General features: G+C 41.6%; 1 protein-coding gene across 4 annotated transcripts in view; it reads right to left on the bottom strand.

Moving 5' to 3' along the window:
- Positions 1-16,920, bottom strand: part of fab1 (fab1 kinase) — a 1,098,541-nt gene that overhangs the window by 39,859 nt on the left and 1,041,762 nt on the right. For all 4 annotated transcript variants that reach the window (XM_071675364.1, XM_071675510.1, XM_071675419.1 and 1 more), the window contains one exon: positions 4,335-4,466. In XM_071675364.1, the coding sequence (XP_071531465.1) occupies positions 4,335-4,466 (132 nt within the window). The remainder of the gene's footprint in view (positions 1-4,334; positions 4,467-16,920) is intronic.

The raw sequence follows: 16,920 nt of genomic DNA, 5'->3' as shown, positions 1-16,920 counted from the left end.
AACCCCATTTTCAATAAATTCCCCTATCCTGGGGATAGGGGAGAAAGAGTACTTCCCACGCGATCCCATGTGTTGTAGAAGGCGACTAAAGGGGATGGGAGCGGGGGCTAGAAACCCTCCCCTCCTTGTATTTTAACTTTCTAAGAGGGGCACAGAAGAAGGAGTCATGCGGGGAGTACTCATCCTCCTCGAAGGATCAGATTGGGGTGTCTAAATGTGTGTGGATGTAACCAAGATGAGAAAAAGGGAGAGATAGGTACATGTTTGAGGAAAGGAACCTGGATGTTTTGGCTCTGAGTGAAACAAAGCTCAAGGGTAAAGGGGATGAGTGATTTGGGAATGTCTTGGGAGTAAAGTCAGCAGTTCAGAGCAAAGGAAGGAGTAGCACTACTCCTGAAACAGAAGTTGTGGGCATATGTGATAGAGTGTAAGAAAGTAAACCCTAGGTTGATATGGGTAAAACTGAAAGTGGAGGGAGAGAGATGGGTGATTATTGGTATCTATGCACCTGGTCATGAGAAGAAAGATCATGAGAGGCAAATGTTTTGGGAGCAGCTGAGTGAGTGCATTAGCAGCTTTGATGCTCGTAACCGGGTAATAGTGGTGGGTGATTTGAATGCAAAAGTGAGTGCAGTTGATTGTATAATTAGTGCACATGGGGTGTTCTGTGCTGTCAATGAAAATGGTGAAGAGCTTGTAGATTTGTGTGCTGAAAAAGGATTGGTGAGCGGGAATACCTAGTTTAAAAGGACAGATATACGTAAGTATACATATTTAAGTAGGAGAGATGGACAAAGAGCATTATTGGATTATGTATTGATTGAGAGGTGCGTGAAAGAGAGACTTTTGGATGTTAATGTGCTGAGAGGGGCAACTGGAGGGATGTTTGATCATTATGTTTTGGGGGCAATGGTGAAGATTTGTAAAGGTTCTCAGAAAAGAAGAGAGAATGTTGGGGTGAAGAGAGTGGTGAGAGTAAGTGAGCTTGGAAAGGAGACTTGTGAGATGTAACAGGAGCGGTTTGAGTGTAGAATGGAAAAAGATGAGAGCAAATGACGTAAGGGGAGTGGAGGAGGAATGGAATGTATTTAGGGATGCAGTGATGGCTTGCACAAAAAATGCCTGTGGCATGAGAAAGGTGGGAGGTAGGCAGATCAGAAAGGGTAGTGAAAGGTAGGATGAAGAAGTAAGATTGTCAGTGAAAGAGAAGAGAGAAGCATTTAGATGATTTTTACAGGGAAATAGTGCAAATGACTTGGAGATGTATAACAAAAAAAAAAAAAAGAGGCTTGAGGTCAAGAGGAAGGTGCAGGAGGTGAAAAAGAGGGCAAATGAGAGTTGGGGTGAGAAAGTATTGTCAAATTTTAGGGAGAATAAGAAGATATTTTGGAAGGAGGTAAATTAAGTGTGTAAGATGAGAACAAATGGGAACATAGGTGAAGGGGGCTAATGGGGAGGTAATAACAAGTAGTGGTGAAGTGAGAAGGAGATGGAGTGAGTGTTTTGAAAGTTTGTTGAATGTGTTTGATGACCGAGTGCACAAGCCATCACTGCGTCCCTAAATACATCCTATTTCTCCCCCACTCCGCTTGTGTCCTTTGCTCTCACCTATTTCCATTCTGCACTCAATCTCTCCTGGTACTTCCTCACACAAGTCTTCCTCCTAAGCTTACTTACTCTCACCACTCTCTTCACCCCAACATTCTCTCTTCATTTTTGAAAACCTCTAGAAATCTTCACCTTCACTTCCACAATATAATGATCAGACAACCCTTGAGTTGCCCCTCTCAGCACATTAACATCCAAGAGTCTCTCTTTCATGTGCCTATCAATTTACATGTAATCCAATAATGCTCTCTGGCCATCTTTACTACTTACATATGTATACTAATGCATATCTCTCTTTTTAAACCAGGTAATCCCAATCACCAGTCCTTCCTCAGCACATAAATCTACAAGCTCTTCACCATTTCCATTTACAACACTGAACACCCCATGTACACCAATTATTCCCTCAACTGCCACATTACTTACCTTTGCATTCAAATCACCAATCACTATAACCAATCACTATAAACCCCGTCTCATGCATCAAAACTGTTAACTCACTCACTCAGCTGCTCCCAAAACACTTACCTCTCAAGATCTTTCTTCTCATGCCCAGGTGCATAGGCACCAATAATAACCCATATCTCTCCATCCACTTTCAGTTTTACCCATATCAATCTAGAGTTTACTTTCTTACACTCTATCATATACTCCCACAACTCCTGTTTCAGGGGTAGTGCTACTCCTTCCTCTGCTCTTGTCTTCTCACCAACCCTTGATTTTACTCCCAAGACATTCCCAAACCAATCTTCCCCTTTACCCTTGAGCTTTGTTTCACTTAAAGCCAAAACATCCAGGTTCCTTTCCTCAAACATAGTACCTATCTCTCCTTTTTTCTCATCTTGATTATATCCACATACACTTAGACACCCCAATCTGAGCCTTCACGGAGGATGAGCACTCCCTGCATGACTCCTTCTTCTGTTTCCCCTTTTTGAGAGTTAGAATACAATGCAAAGTGAAAGGGTCAGGCAGAATGGTCTGATAAACAGAGAAGAGGTAGTGAAAGCTTTGCAGAAAATGAAAGCTGGCAATGCGGTGGGTTTGGATGGTATTGCAGTGGAATTTATTAAAAAAGGGGGTGACTGTGTTGTTGACTGGTTGGTGAGGATATTCAATGTATGTATGGTTCATGGTGAAGTACCTGAGGATTGGTGGAATGCATGCATAGTGCCACTGTACAAAGGTAAAGGCAATACAGGTGAGTGTTCAAATTACAGGGGTATAAGTATGTCAAATATTCCTGAGAAATCATATGGGAGGGTACTGATTGAGAGGGTGAAGGCATGTACAGAGCATCAGATTGGGGAAGAGCAATGTGGTTTCAGAAGTGGTAGAGGATGTAAGGATCAGGTGTTTGCTTTGAAGAATGTATGTGAGAAATACTAAGAAAAACAAATGGATTTGTACGTAGCATTTATTCCATGCCCAGAATCTACAGATGGTAGTAAAGGCAAAACGAGAGATGACAGAATACTGAAATATAAGTGTGATATCGCCTCTGAAAATATATGAGGAGGTGGACAAGGTTTTTTTGCTGACATTGTAACTGTAACAAAGCACAATAACATGCAACATTTTAGAAACAAGGTGTTAAATTTTCATGATAAGCTAAAACAAGTCAGGTTAAATTCAGGTGACATATATTCTCAGATTACCATAGGTTCTTTGCACAAAAAAAAAAAAAGACTCATGAGAGGCATGCAAACTAACAATGATCTGAACTACTACTCTGTGCACAAAACAGATATCAAGTCTTCAAAAAACATCCCTATAGATAGCGTTGTGTGGAAGAGAGTGAATGTGTTGGATATGAAATGTCTGAGGACAACATGTGGTGTGAAGTAGTTTGATCGAGTAAGAAATGAAAGGGTAAGAGAGATGTGTTGAAATAAAAAGAGTGTGGTTGAGGGAGCAGAAGAGGGTGTGTTGAAAGGGTTTGGTTACATGGAAAGAATGAGTGAGGAAAGATTGGGAAAGAAGATATATGTGTCAGAGGTGGAGGGAACGAGAAGTGGGAGACCAAATTGGATGTAGAAGGATGGAGTGAAAAAGATTTTGAGTAATTGGGGCCTGAACATGCAGGAGAGTGAAAGGCATGCAAGGAATACAGTGAATAAGAACGATGTGGTATACCAGGGTGGATGTGCTCTCAATGGATTAAACCAGGGCCTGTGAAGAGTCAGGGGTAAACCATGGAAAGTTTTGTGGGGCCTGGATGTGGAAAGAAAGCTGTGGTTTTGGTGCATTACACATGACAGCTAGAGACTGAGTGTGAACAAATGTGGCTTTTTTGTCTATTCCTAACGCTACCTCGTGTGTGTGTGTGTGTGTGTGTGTGTGTGTGGGGGGGGGATGCTATTTCATGTGTGGCAGGGTGTCAATGGGAATGGATGAAGGCAGTAAGTATGAATAAGTACATGTGTATATATGTATATGTCTGTGTATGTATATGTATGCATATGTTGAAATGTACAGGTATGTATATGTGCGTGTGTGGGCGTTTATGTATATACACGTGTATGTGGGTGGGTTGGGCCATTCTTTCGTCTGTTTCCTTGCGCTTCCTCACTAATGCAGGAGACAGCGATTAAGTATGATAATAAAAAAACAACTATCTTGAAACAGTGAAAAACAAATATTGTATCTAAACACACCAGAAAATCATGTAAATTAATAACAAGACACACGCAATTTGACATTAAAAACTAGCTACATTAACTTACCTACAATCCTTGTCAAGACGGTAGGCTGTTGCTCCTTCTCACAGTTAACAATATACTGGACATATGCTGGACCAAAGTCGAGGAAAGAGCTCATCTCAAAGCGGGACATCTCTTTCAAAATAAAGCGATCATCTGAAAAAATTGCCAGAGTTGAGAAGGTAAGTATTTCTATAAGAAACCACAGTTCTTATGCTTTTGTCCTCTTAATTTCTTTCTATTACTTCATCTATGTTCAATATACAGTAATAAAAAAAATGAGTGCAAAGTCACTCATGAAGAACATTCACCAAACACTTTTAGGTATTTAACAGCAAAGCATACTTTATCATCACTGACATTATAAGAATGTGCTTAAGAGACATATTCTTCCTCCACATTAATCTATCTCTGAAAAAGGAGAAGTATCACCGTATGTGGGCACAATCATGTCAGATTAGCATTCTAAGTAACTTATCATAAGCATCTACATGAATTTTTCAGCAATGAACAATCAATTTGAAAATACTCTAAATCTCAGAAGACCCTCCCCTCCCTTTACTTCAAACAATCCCTCTCACTAACCACAAGGCACTTGCTAACAAGCATCTTCTAGAAAGACATGCAAAAATAATGTGAGGAGAGAAAAAAGAACTGCAACACTGGAGGAGACTATCGGCATAATCAGAAAAATGAAACCGTGTCACGTGTCACAGTAGTATTTCTCAGTCTGATGAGAAATCATTGCAAAAGTCACCATAGGTATCCTCAGAGGAGGCACATGACCCATATAGTAACAGCATTTACTTTCCTTATTCTAACAGTAATCTTGAACTAACATGATGCCAGGATGATGAATTTTTCAATAGTTAATGCATCATCGGCCTAATTATACAGCTTCAGACAGGGACACAAAACTACAAGGTGGAAAAATTCATGAAAACTGAGCGAACTTACTGTGAAGGAATGCATAAATGTCTTAATGTGATGCACCCTATCTTTATTGGACAAAGATTCAACATTAGGAGCTTTGGAAGGTGCTGACAAATAAACTATACTGCTATTCTGTGTAATGAGTATGTAAGGTGATAGAATAAACTATATTTTTCAAGGTTAGCTGAGATTGCACGGACAATCAGTTAAATATATATATACTCATTATATCTTATTATACTTGATCGTTGTTTCCCACATCAGTGAGGTAACACCAGGAAACAGACGAAGAACGGCTCATCCACTTATATTTAAATGTAAAGATGAGTAATAAGGCAGTAGAGGGTAAATGGAAATGCTGAAGAGCTTGTGGATTTGTGTGCTGAAAAAGGACTGGTGATTGGGAATACCTGGTTTAAAAAGAAAGATATACATAAGTATACATATGTGAGTAGGAGAGTTGGCCAGAGGGTGTTATTGGATAATGTGTTAATTGATAGGTGTGTGAAAGAGAGGCTTTTGGATGTTAATGTGAATAAGTGAGCTTGGAAAGAAGGCTTGTGCGAGGAAGTACCAGGAGAGATTGGGCAAAAAAAGTGAGCAAATAACATGAGGGGAGTGGGGAAGGAATAGGATGTGTTTAGGGAAGCAGTGATGGCTTGCACAAAAGATGCATGTGGCATGAGAAAGGTGGGAGGTGGGCAGATTAGAAAGGGTAGTGAGTGGTGAGATGAAGAAGTAAGGTTGTTAGAGAAAGAGAAGAGTGAGGCATTTGGATGATTTTTGCAAGGAATTAGTGCAAATGACTGGGAGATGTATAAACGAAAGCAGCAGGACGTCAAGAGAAAGGTGCAAGAGGTGAAAAAGAGGGCAAAAGAGAGTTGGGGTGAGAGAGTATCATTAAATTCTAAGAAGAATAAAACAATGTTTTGGAAGGTGGCAAACAAAGTGCGTAAGACAAGCGGACAAATGGGAACATCGGTGAAGGCGGTAAATGGGGAGGTAATAACAAGTAGTGATGAAGTGAGAAGGAGATGGAGTGAGTATTCTGAAGGTTTGTTGAATGAGTTTGATGATATAGGGTGTTTTGGTCTGGGTGGTGTGCGAGAGAGAGGGGTCAGGAAGAATGGTTTGGTAAACAGAGAAGAGGTAGTGAAAGCTTTGCACAAGATTGAAGCCGGCAAGGTGATCAGTTTGGATGTTGCATTGGAATTTATTAAAAAAAGGGGGTGACTGTGTTTTTGATTGGTTGGTAAGGATAATCAATGTATGTATGGATCAGGGTGAAGTGCCTGAGGTTTGGCGGAATGCATGCATAGTGCCATTGTACAAAGGCAAAGGGGGATAACGGTGAGTGTTCCAATTACAGAGGCATAAGTTTGTTGAGTATTCCTGGGAAATTATATGGGAGGGTATTGATAGAAAGGGGAAAGGCATGTACAGGTTATCATATTGGGGAAGAGCAGTGTGGTTTCAGAAGTGGTAGAGGATGTGTGGATCAGGTGTTTGCTTTGAAGAATGTATGTGAGAAATACTTAGAAAAACAGATGGATTTGTATGTAGCATTTATGGATCTGGAGGTATGTGATAAGGTTGATAGAAATGCTTTGTGGAAGAAATTAAGTGTATATAGTAAAGGAGAAAAGTTGCTAGATGCAGTAAAAAGTTTTTACCAAGGATGTAAGGCATGTGTACGAGTAGGAAAAGAGGAAAATGATTGGTTCTCAGTTAATGTCGGTTTGCGGCATGTGTGAGTGATGTCTCCATGGTTGATTAATTTGTTTATGGATGGGATTGATAGGGAGGTGAATGCATGAGTTTTGGAGAGGGGGCAAGCATGCAGTCTGTTGTGGATGAGAGGGCTTGGGAAGTGAGTCAGTTGTTGTTCACTGATGATACAACACTGGTGACTGGTTTGGGTGAAAAACTCCAGAATGTGGTGACTGAGTTTGGTAAAGTGCGTGCTAGAAGAAGGCTGAGAGTAAATGTGAATACGAGCAAGGTTATTAGGCTCAGTAGGGTTGAGGAACAAGTTAATTGGGAAGTAATTTTGAGTGGAGAAAAACTAGAAGTGAAGTATTTAGATATCTGGGAGTGGATTTAGCAGTGGATGGAACCATGGAAGCGGAATTGATTCACAGAGTGGGGGAGGGGGTGAAGGCTCTGGGAGTGTTGAAGAACATGTGGAAGCCGAGAACATTATCTCGGACAGCAAAAATGGGTATGTTCGAAGGAATAGTGGTTCCAACAACGTTATTTGGTTGCGAGGCATGGGATATAGATAGGGTTGTGCGGAGGAGGGTGGATGTGTTGGAAATGAGATGTTTGAGGACAATGTGTGGTGTGAGGTGGTTTGATCGAGTAAGTAATGAAAGGGTAAGAGAGATGTGTGGAAATAAAAAGAGTGTGGTTGAGAGAGCAGAAGAGGGTGTGTTGAAATGGTTTGGTCACATGGAGAGGATAAGTGAGGAAAGATTGACAAAGAAGATGTATGTGTCAAAGGTGGAGGGAAAAAGGAAATGAGCAACCAAATTGGAGATGGAAGGATGGAAAGAAAAAGATTTTGAGCAATTGGGGCCTGAACATACAGGAGGGTGAAAGGCTTGCAAGGAATAGAGTGAATTGGAACGATGTGGTATACTGGGATTGATGTGCTAACAATGGATTGAACCAAGGTATGTGAAGCATCTGGGGTGAACCAATTAAAGGTCTGTGAGGCCTGGATGTGGAAAGGGAGCTATGGTTTTGATGCATTACGCATGACAGCTAGAGAGTGAGTGTGAATGAATGTGGCCTTTTTTGTCTGTTCTGATGCTACCTCGCTGGAGGGGGGATGCTATTTCATGTCTGGCAGGGTGGCGACGGGAATGGATGAAGGCAGCAAGCATGAATATGTACATGTGTATATATGTATATGTCTGTGTATGTATATGTATGTGTCCACTGAAATGTATATGTATGTGTATGAGTGTATGGGCGCTTATGTATATACATGTGTATGTGGGTGGGTTGGGTCCATTCCTTGTTTGTCTCCTTGTGCTACCTCACTGACACGGGAGATGGCAATTTAGTATAATAATACTAATAAAAAATATTTTTTTATTATTTTTTTTTATTTTGCTTTGTCGCTGTCTCCCGCGTTAGCGAGGTAGCACAAGGAAACAGATGAAAGAATGGCCTAACCCACCCACATACACATGTATATACATACACATCCACACACGCAAATATACATACCTATACATCTCAATGTGCACTTATATATACACACACAGACATATACGTATATAAACATGTACATAATTCATACTGTGTGCCTTTATTTATTCCCATCGCCACCCCACCACACATGGAATAACAACCCCCTCCCCCCTCAAGTGTGCGAGGAAGCACTAGGAAAAGACAACAAAGGCCACATTCGTTCACACTCAGTCTCTAGCTGTCATGTAATAATGCACCAAAACCACAGCTCCCTTTCCACATCCTGGCCCCACACAACTTTCCATGGTTTACCCCAGATGCTTCACATGCCCCGGTTCAATCCATTGACAGCACGTCAACCCTGGTATACCACATCGTTCCAATTCACTCTATTCCTTGCCCGCCTTTCACCCTCCTGCATGTTCAGGCCCCGATCACTCAAAATCTTTTTCACTCCATCTTTCCACCTCCAATTAGGTCTCCCACTTCTCCTCGTTCCCTCCACCTTCGACACATATATCCTCTTGGTCAATCTTTCCTCACTCATTCTCTCCATGTGACCAAACCATTTCAAAACACCCTCTTCTGCTCTCTCAACCACACTCCTTTTATTTCCACACATCTATCTTACCCTTACATTACTTACTCGATCAAACCACCTCACACCACATATTGTCCTCAAACATCTCATTTCCAGCATATCCACCCTCCTGCCCACAACTCTATCCATAGCCCATGCCTCGCAACCATACAAAATTGTTGGAACCACTATTCCTTCAAACATACCCATTTTTGCTTTCCGAGACAATGTTCTCGACCTCCAAACATTCTTCAAGGCTCCCAGAATTTTGGCTCCCTCCCCCACCCTATGATTCACTTCCTTTTCCATGGTTCCATCTGCTGCCAGATCCACTCCCAGATATCTAAAACACTTTACTTCCTCCAGTTTCTCTCCATTCAAACTTATCTCCCAATTGACTTGACCCTCAACCCTACTGTACCTAATAACCTTGCTCTTGTTTACGTTTACTCTTAACTTTCTTCTTTCACACACTTTACTAAACTCAGTCACCAGCTTCTGCAGTTTCTCACATGAATCAGCCACCAGCGCTGTATCATCAGCGAACAACAACTGACTCACTTCCCAAGCTCTCTCATCCCCAACAGACTTCATACTTGCCCCTCTTTCCAAAACTCTTGCATTCACCTCCCTAACAACCCCATCCATAAACAAATTAAACAACCATGGAGACATCACACACCCCTGCTGCAAACCTACATTCACTGAGAACCAATCACTTTCCTCTCTTCCTACACGTACACATGCCTTACATCCTCGATAAAAACTTTTCACTGCTTCTAACAACTTGCCTCCAACACCATATATTCTTAATACCTTCCACAGAGCATCTCTATCAACTCTATCATATGCCTTTTCCAGATCCATAAATGCTACATACAAATCCATTTGCTTTTCTAAATATTTCTCACATACATTCTTCAAAGCAAACACCTGATCCACACATCCTCTACCACTTCTGAAACCACACTGCTCTTCCCCAACCTGATGCTCTGTACATGCCTTCACCCTCTCCATCAATACCCTCCCATATAATTTCCCAGGAATACTCAACAAACTTATACCTCTGTAATTTGAGCACTCACTCTTATCCCCTTTGCCTTTGTACAATGGCAGTATGCAAGCATTCCGCCAATCCTCAGGCACCTCACCATGAATCATACATACATTAAATAACCTTACCAACCAATCAACAATACAGTCACCCCCTTTTTTAATAAATTCCACTGCAATACCATCCAAACCTGCTGCCTTGCCGGCTTTCATCTTTCGCAAAGCTTTTACTACCTCTTCTCTGTTTACCAAATCATTTTCCCTAACCCTCTCACTTTGCACACCACCTCGACCAAAACACCCTATATCTGCCACTCTATCATCAAGCACATTCAACAAACCTTCAATATACTCACTCCATCTCCATCTCACATCACCACTACTTGTTATCACCTCCCCATTAGCCCCCTTCACTGAAGTTCCCAATTGTTCCCTTGTCTTACGCACTTTATTTACCTCCTTCCAAAACATCTTTTTATTCTCCCTAAAATTGAATTATACTCTCTCACCCCAACTCTCATTTGCCCTCTTTTTCACCTCTTGCACCTTTCTCTTGACCTCAAGCCTCTTTCTTTTATACATCTCCCACTCATTTGCATTTTTTCCCTGCAAAAATCAGCCAAATGCCTCTCTCTTCTCTTTCACTAATAATCTTACTTCTTCATCCCACCACTCACTACCCTTTCTAATCAACCCACCACCCACACTTCTCATGCCACAAGCATCTTTTGCGCAAGCCATCACTGCTTCCCTAAATACATCCCATTCCTCCCCCACTCCCCTTACCTCCTTTGTTCTCACCTTTTTCCATTCTGTACTCAGTCTCTCCTGGTACTTCCTCACACAAGTCTCCTTCCCAAGCTCACTTAATCTCACCACTCTCTTCACCCCAAAATTCTCCCTTCTTTTCTGAAAACCTCTACAAATCTTCACCTTTGCCTCCACAAGATAATGATCAGACATCCCTCCAGTTGCACCTCTCAACATATTAACATTCAAAAAGTCTCTCTTTCACGCGCCTATCAATTAACACATAATTCAATAATGCTCTCTGGCCATCTCTCCTACTTACATACGTATACTTATGTATATCTCGCTTTTTAAACCAGGTATTCCCAATCACCAGTCCTTTTTCAGCACATAAATCTACAAGCTCTTCACCATTTCCATTTACAACACTGAACACCCCATGTATACCAATTATTCCCTCAACTACCACATTACTCACCTTTGCATTCAAATCACCCATCGCTATAACCCGTTCTTGTACATCAAAACCACTAACACACTCATTCAGCTGCTCCCAAAACACTTGCCTCTCATGATCTTTCTTCTCATGCCCAGGTGCATATGCACCAATAATCACCCATCTCTCTCCATCAACTTTCAGTTTTACCCATATCAATCTAGAATTTACTTTCTTACACTCTATCACATACTCCCACAACTCCTGTTTCAGGAGTAGTGCTACTCCTTCCCTTGCTCTTGTCCTCTCACTTACCCCTGACTTTACTCCCAAGACATTCCCAAACCACTCTTCCCCTTTACCCTTGAGCTTCGTTTCACTCAGAGCCAAAACATCCAGGTTCCTTTCCTCAAACATACTACCTATCTCTCCTTTTTTCTCATCTTGGTTACATCCACACACATTTAGACACCCCAATCTGAGCCTTCGAGGAGGATGAGCACTCCCCGCGTGACTCCTTCTGTTTCCCCTCTTAGAAAGTTAAAATACAAGGAGGGGAGGGTTTCTGGCTCCCTGCTCCCTTCCCCTTTAGTCACCTTCTACGACACGTGAATATATACATACACTTACACTGACATATACATATATACACGTATACATATTCATACATGCTTGCCTTCATCCATTCCTAGCATTACCCTGCCCCACAGGAAACAGCATCGGTACCCCCCGCTTCAAAGAGGTAGCACCAGGAAAACACAAAAAAGAAAAAGGCAGAAGAGGGCGTGTTGAAATGTTTTGGACATATGGAGAGAATGAGTGAGAATAGGATGGCAAAGACGATATATGTGTCAGAGGTGGAGGGAACAAGGAGAAGCACGATACCAAACTGGAGGTGGAAGAAAGGAGGGAAAAAGATTTTGATGGCTCAGAGCAACTAAAGGGGATGGGAGCCGGTGGCTAGAAACCCTCCACTCCTTGTATTCTAACTTTCTAAAAGGGGAAACAGGAGTCACATGGAGAGTGCTCATCCTCCTCAAAGGCTCAGATTGGGGTGTCTAAATGTGTATGGATATAACCAAGATAAGAAAAAAAAGGAGAGATATGTAGTATGTTTGAGGAAAGGAACCTGGATGTTTTGGCTCTAAGTGAAACGAAGCTCAAGGGTAAAGGGGAAGAGTGGTTTGGAAATGTTTTGGGAGCAAAGTCAGGGGTTGGTGAGAGGACAAGAGCAAAGGAAGGAGTAGCACTACTCCTGAAACAGGAGCTGTGGGAGTATGTGATAGAGTGTAAGAAAGTACACTCTAGATTGATATGGGTAAAAATGAAAGTGAGTGGAGAGTGATGGGTGATTATTGGTGCCTATGCGCCTGGGCATGAGAAGAAAGATAATGAGGCAAGTGTTTTGGGAGCAGCTGAGTGAGTGTGTTAGTAGTTTTGATGCACAAGACCGAGTTATAGTGATGGGTGATTTGAATGCAAAGGTGAGTAATGTGGTAGTTGAGGGAATAATTGGTGTACATGGGGTGTTCAGTGTTGTAAATGGAAATGGTGAAGAGCTTGTCGATTTGTGTGCTGAAAAAGGACTGGTGATTGAGAATACCTGGTTTAAAAAGGGAGATATACATAAGTATACGTATGTAAGTAGGAGAGATGGCCAGAGAGCATTATTGGATTACGTGTTAATTGATAAGCGCGTGAAAGAGAGACTTTTGGATGTTAATGCACTGAGAGGTGAAACTGGAGGGATGTCTGATCATTATTTTTTTGAGACGAAGGTGAAGATTTGTAGAGGTTTTTTTCAGAAAAGAAGAGAGAATGTTGCAAGGCAGTGCAAGGAAACAGACGAAAGAATGGACCAACCCACCCACATACACATGTATATACATACACATCCATGCACGCATATATAAATACCTATACATTTCAACGTATACATATATATACATCTTTCTTTATTTCTTTCATACTATTCGCCATTTCCCGCATTAGCAAGGTAGCATTAAGAACAGAGGACTGGGCCTTTGAGGGAATATCCTCACCTGGCCCCCTTCTCTGTTCCTTCTTTTGGAAAATTAAAAAAAACGAGAGGGGAGGATTTCCAGCCACCCGCTCCCATTACATATACATACACAGACATATACATATATACACATGTACATAATTCATGTGTACGTGTAGGAAGAGAGGAAAGTGATTGGTTCTCAGTGAATGTAGGTTTGCGGCAGGGGTGTGTGATGTCTCCATGGTTGTTTAATTTGTTTATGGATGGGGTTGTTAGGGAGGTAAATGCAAGAGTCCTGGAAAGAGGGGCAAGTATGAAGTCTGTTGGGGATGAGAGAGCTTGGGAAGTGAGTCAGTTGTTGTTCGCTGATGATACAGCGCTGGTGGCTGATTCATGTGAGAAACTGCAGAAGCTGGTGACTGAGTTTGGTAAAGTGTGTGGAAGAAGAAAGTTAAGAGTAAATGTGAATAAGAGCAAGGTTATTAGGTACAGTAGGGTTGAGGGTCAAGTCAATTGGGAGGTGAGTTTGAATGGAGAAAAACTGGAGGAAGTGAAGTGTTTTAGATATCTGGGAGTGGATCTGTCAGCGGATGGAACCATGGAAGCGGAAGTGGATCATAGGGTGGGGGAGGGGGCGAAAATTTTGGGAGCCTTGAAAAATGTGTGGAAGTCGAGAACATTATCTCGGAAAGCAAAAATGGGTATGTTTGAAGGAATAGTGGTTCCAACAATGTTGTATGGTTGCGAGGCGTGGGCTATGGATAGAGTTGTGCGCAGGAGGATGGATGTGCTGGAAATGAGATGTTTGAGGACAATGTGTGGTGTGAGGTGGTTTGATCGAGTAAGTAACGTAAGGGTAAGAGAGATGTGTGGAAATAAAAAGAGCGTGGTTGAGAGAGCAGAAGAGGGTGTTTTGAAATGGTTTGGGCACATGGAGAGAATGAGTGAGGAAAGATTGACCAAGAGGATATATGTGTCGGAGGTGGAGGGAACGAGGAGAAGAGGGAGACCAAATTGGAGGTGGAAAGATGCAGGAGGGTGTAAGGAGGGCAAGGAATAGAGTGAATTGGAGCGATGTGGTATACAGGGGTTGACGTGCTGTCAGTGGAGTGAATCAAGGCATGTGAAGCGTCTGGGGTGGACCATGGAAAGCTGTGTAGGTATGTATATTTGCGTGTGTGGACATGTGTATGTACATGTGTATGGGGGGGGGGGTTGGGCCATTTCTTTCGTCTGTTTCCTTGCGCTACCTCGCAAACGCGGGAGACAGCGACAAAGTATAAAAAAAAAAAAAAAAAAAAAAAAAAAAAAACATAATTCATACTTGCTGAATTTATTAATTCCCGTCGCCACCCTGCCACACATGCAATGAAAATCCCCTCCCCCCGCATGTGCACGAAGTAGAGCTAGAAAAAGACAACAAAGCCCAAATTCGTTCACATTCAGTCTCTAGCTGTCATGTATAATGCATTATCATACTTCCATTTTCATTCCATACACCCTCAGGAAGGATGTAGGTTTCCTTAATCCCCAGCACATGCAAACTATACCTTTCAAATTTCTCTACAAACTCACTCCTTTTACTCTCATCAGTCATCCTACAAACATTCAGAGCCATCACCCTCAATCACTCATCCCTTTTACTCCATGGTATAACTACTGGACTCTAGTGATGCTTCTTGGTAATTTAGTGCCTCACCCTTGACAAGCCACAGGCAGAGGGCACAACCCCAGTGCAGTGTTTGCAAGAGGCAGGAAGGCTTTCAGAATGTACTAAAAACTAAAACCCCAGCACACCTCAAATGTTAGTCTGCTTTGAAAGAAAAAATATTGCCCTGATGGAGTTGGTTAACATCTAGCCTTCTGTTCTACCCCTAAAGGTCTCCATGAGAAGGTTGAGTGAGCCTTAGATACTCAAGAAAACTAGAGTATCCCCTTGAGGCACTGAATTTCAAATTTTTCCCAATTTTCAAGCTGACACTGCAGTAGCAGCACCTAACCTCACTGGTTATGACAATACCACTGTGAAAAGCAAAGATTTTAAAATATCCCCAAAAGTAAAACTTGTAATATCAATGAAGTTTATTAGAGCAAATTATCCTAGAAACATGAAGAGAATTTAGATCACTTTCATGCCTCATCATGGTAAACTTTCAGTGCTGGAGATGCTACTGTCCATAAGATTACTTTCAACATGATCTAAAAACAAATCGTCATCATCAAGTAATTCTGTATCATGTTTCCTGTCTCATCAATATAACTAATTTCCAATCAATTTTCTTCTTAAAAAACCTCATGAAAATTTGCCATTAGTGAAATTGCTGGAGACTGACTGACTATGGGGAGAAATTACTGAAGACTGCTATCTCAGCTACCATACAGGATCAGCATGCAGCTTTGAAATACAGAAGCTCAAAACTCGATGCATAAATTTGCCTACAGTTGTTCAACTTATGTAAATACATGTCCGGAGTATGTAAAGGGTTATATGTGTATGACACACTTGCTTAAAGAGCTGTGATTGTTTGCATAGCTTTCTCTTATATTTCTTTATTCTATTCAAATGCGTGTTCATGCTAATATTCCTCAGGCTAGGAGACAACATTTCAATACAGTCAGCACAAAATGGTCAATGTTTTTCTTAATTCTTCAGTATTTTGCTATCTCTCTCTCCTTTTTCTTTACAGTTTCTCCAACTGTTTATCTCCTATTCTTTATCCAGTTCCTTGTTCATTTGAATCATCTCAAAAATCTTCTATGCCAATTTTCTGACTCAAATAAGTTTCAAACACTGAATCTCATTAATTTCAAGAAAATTTCTTTTTCTTTCAAACTATTCGCCATTTCCCGCATTAGCGAGGTAGCGTTAAGAACAGAGGACTGGGCCTTTGAGGGAATACCCTCACCTGGCCCCCTTCTCTATTCCTTCTTTTGGAAAATTAAAAAAAACGAGAGAGGAGGATTTCCAGCCCCCCCGCTCCCTCCCCTTTTAGTCGCCTTCTATGACATGCAGGGAATACGTGGGAAGTATTCTTTCTCCCCTATCCCAAGGGATATTTCAAGAAAATAAAAAACTATTTTCTTTGAAATCAGACCAGACCTTCTCCTGCATGTCCTTCCAAATTTGATCTTTGCCAGATAGTCTTCTGAAAGCTTCCATAAATTTTTACTATCCCTGGGGATAGGGGAGAAAGAATACTTCCCACGCATTCCTCACGTGTCATAGAAGGTGACTAAAGGGGATGGGAGCAGGGAGCCAGAAACCCTCCCCTCCTTGTATTTTAACTTTCTAAAAGGGGAAACAGAAAAAAAAGTCAAGCGGAGAGTGCTCATCCTCCTCGAAGGCTCAGATTGGGGTGTCTAAATGTGTGTGGATGTAACCAAGATGAGAAAAAAGGAGAGATAGGTAGTATGTTTGATGAAAGGAACCTGGATGTTTTGGCTCTAAGTGAAACGAAGCTCAAGGGTAAAGGGGAAGAGTGGTTTGGGAATGTCTTGGGAGTAAAGTCAAGGGTTAGTGAGAGGACAAGAGCAAGAGGAGTAGCACTACTCCTGAAACAGGAGTGGTGGGAGTATGTGATAGAGTGTAAGAAAGTACACTCTAGATTGATATGGGTAAAACTGAAAGTTGATGGAGAGAGATGGGTGATTA

The sequence above is a fragment of the Panulirus ornatus genome, chromosome 1 (genome assembly GCF_036320965.1).
Source record: "Panulirus ornatus isolate Po-2019 chromosome 1, ASM3632096v1, whole genome shotgun sequence".
Classification (NCBI taxonomy): domain Eukaryota; kingdom Metazoa; phylum Arthropoda; class Malacostraca; order Decapoda; family Palinuridae; genus Panulirus; species Panulirus ornatus.
The sequence above is the reverse complement of the archived record's forward strand: the minus strand, read 5'-3'. Positions and strand labels throughout refer to the sequence as shown.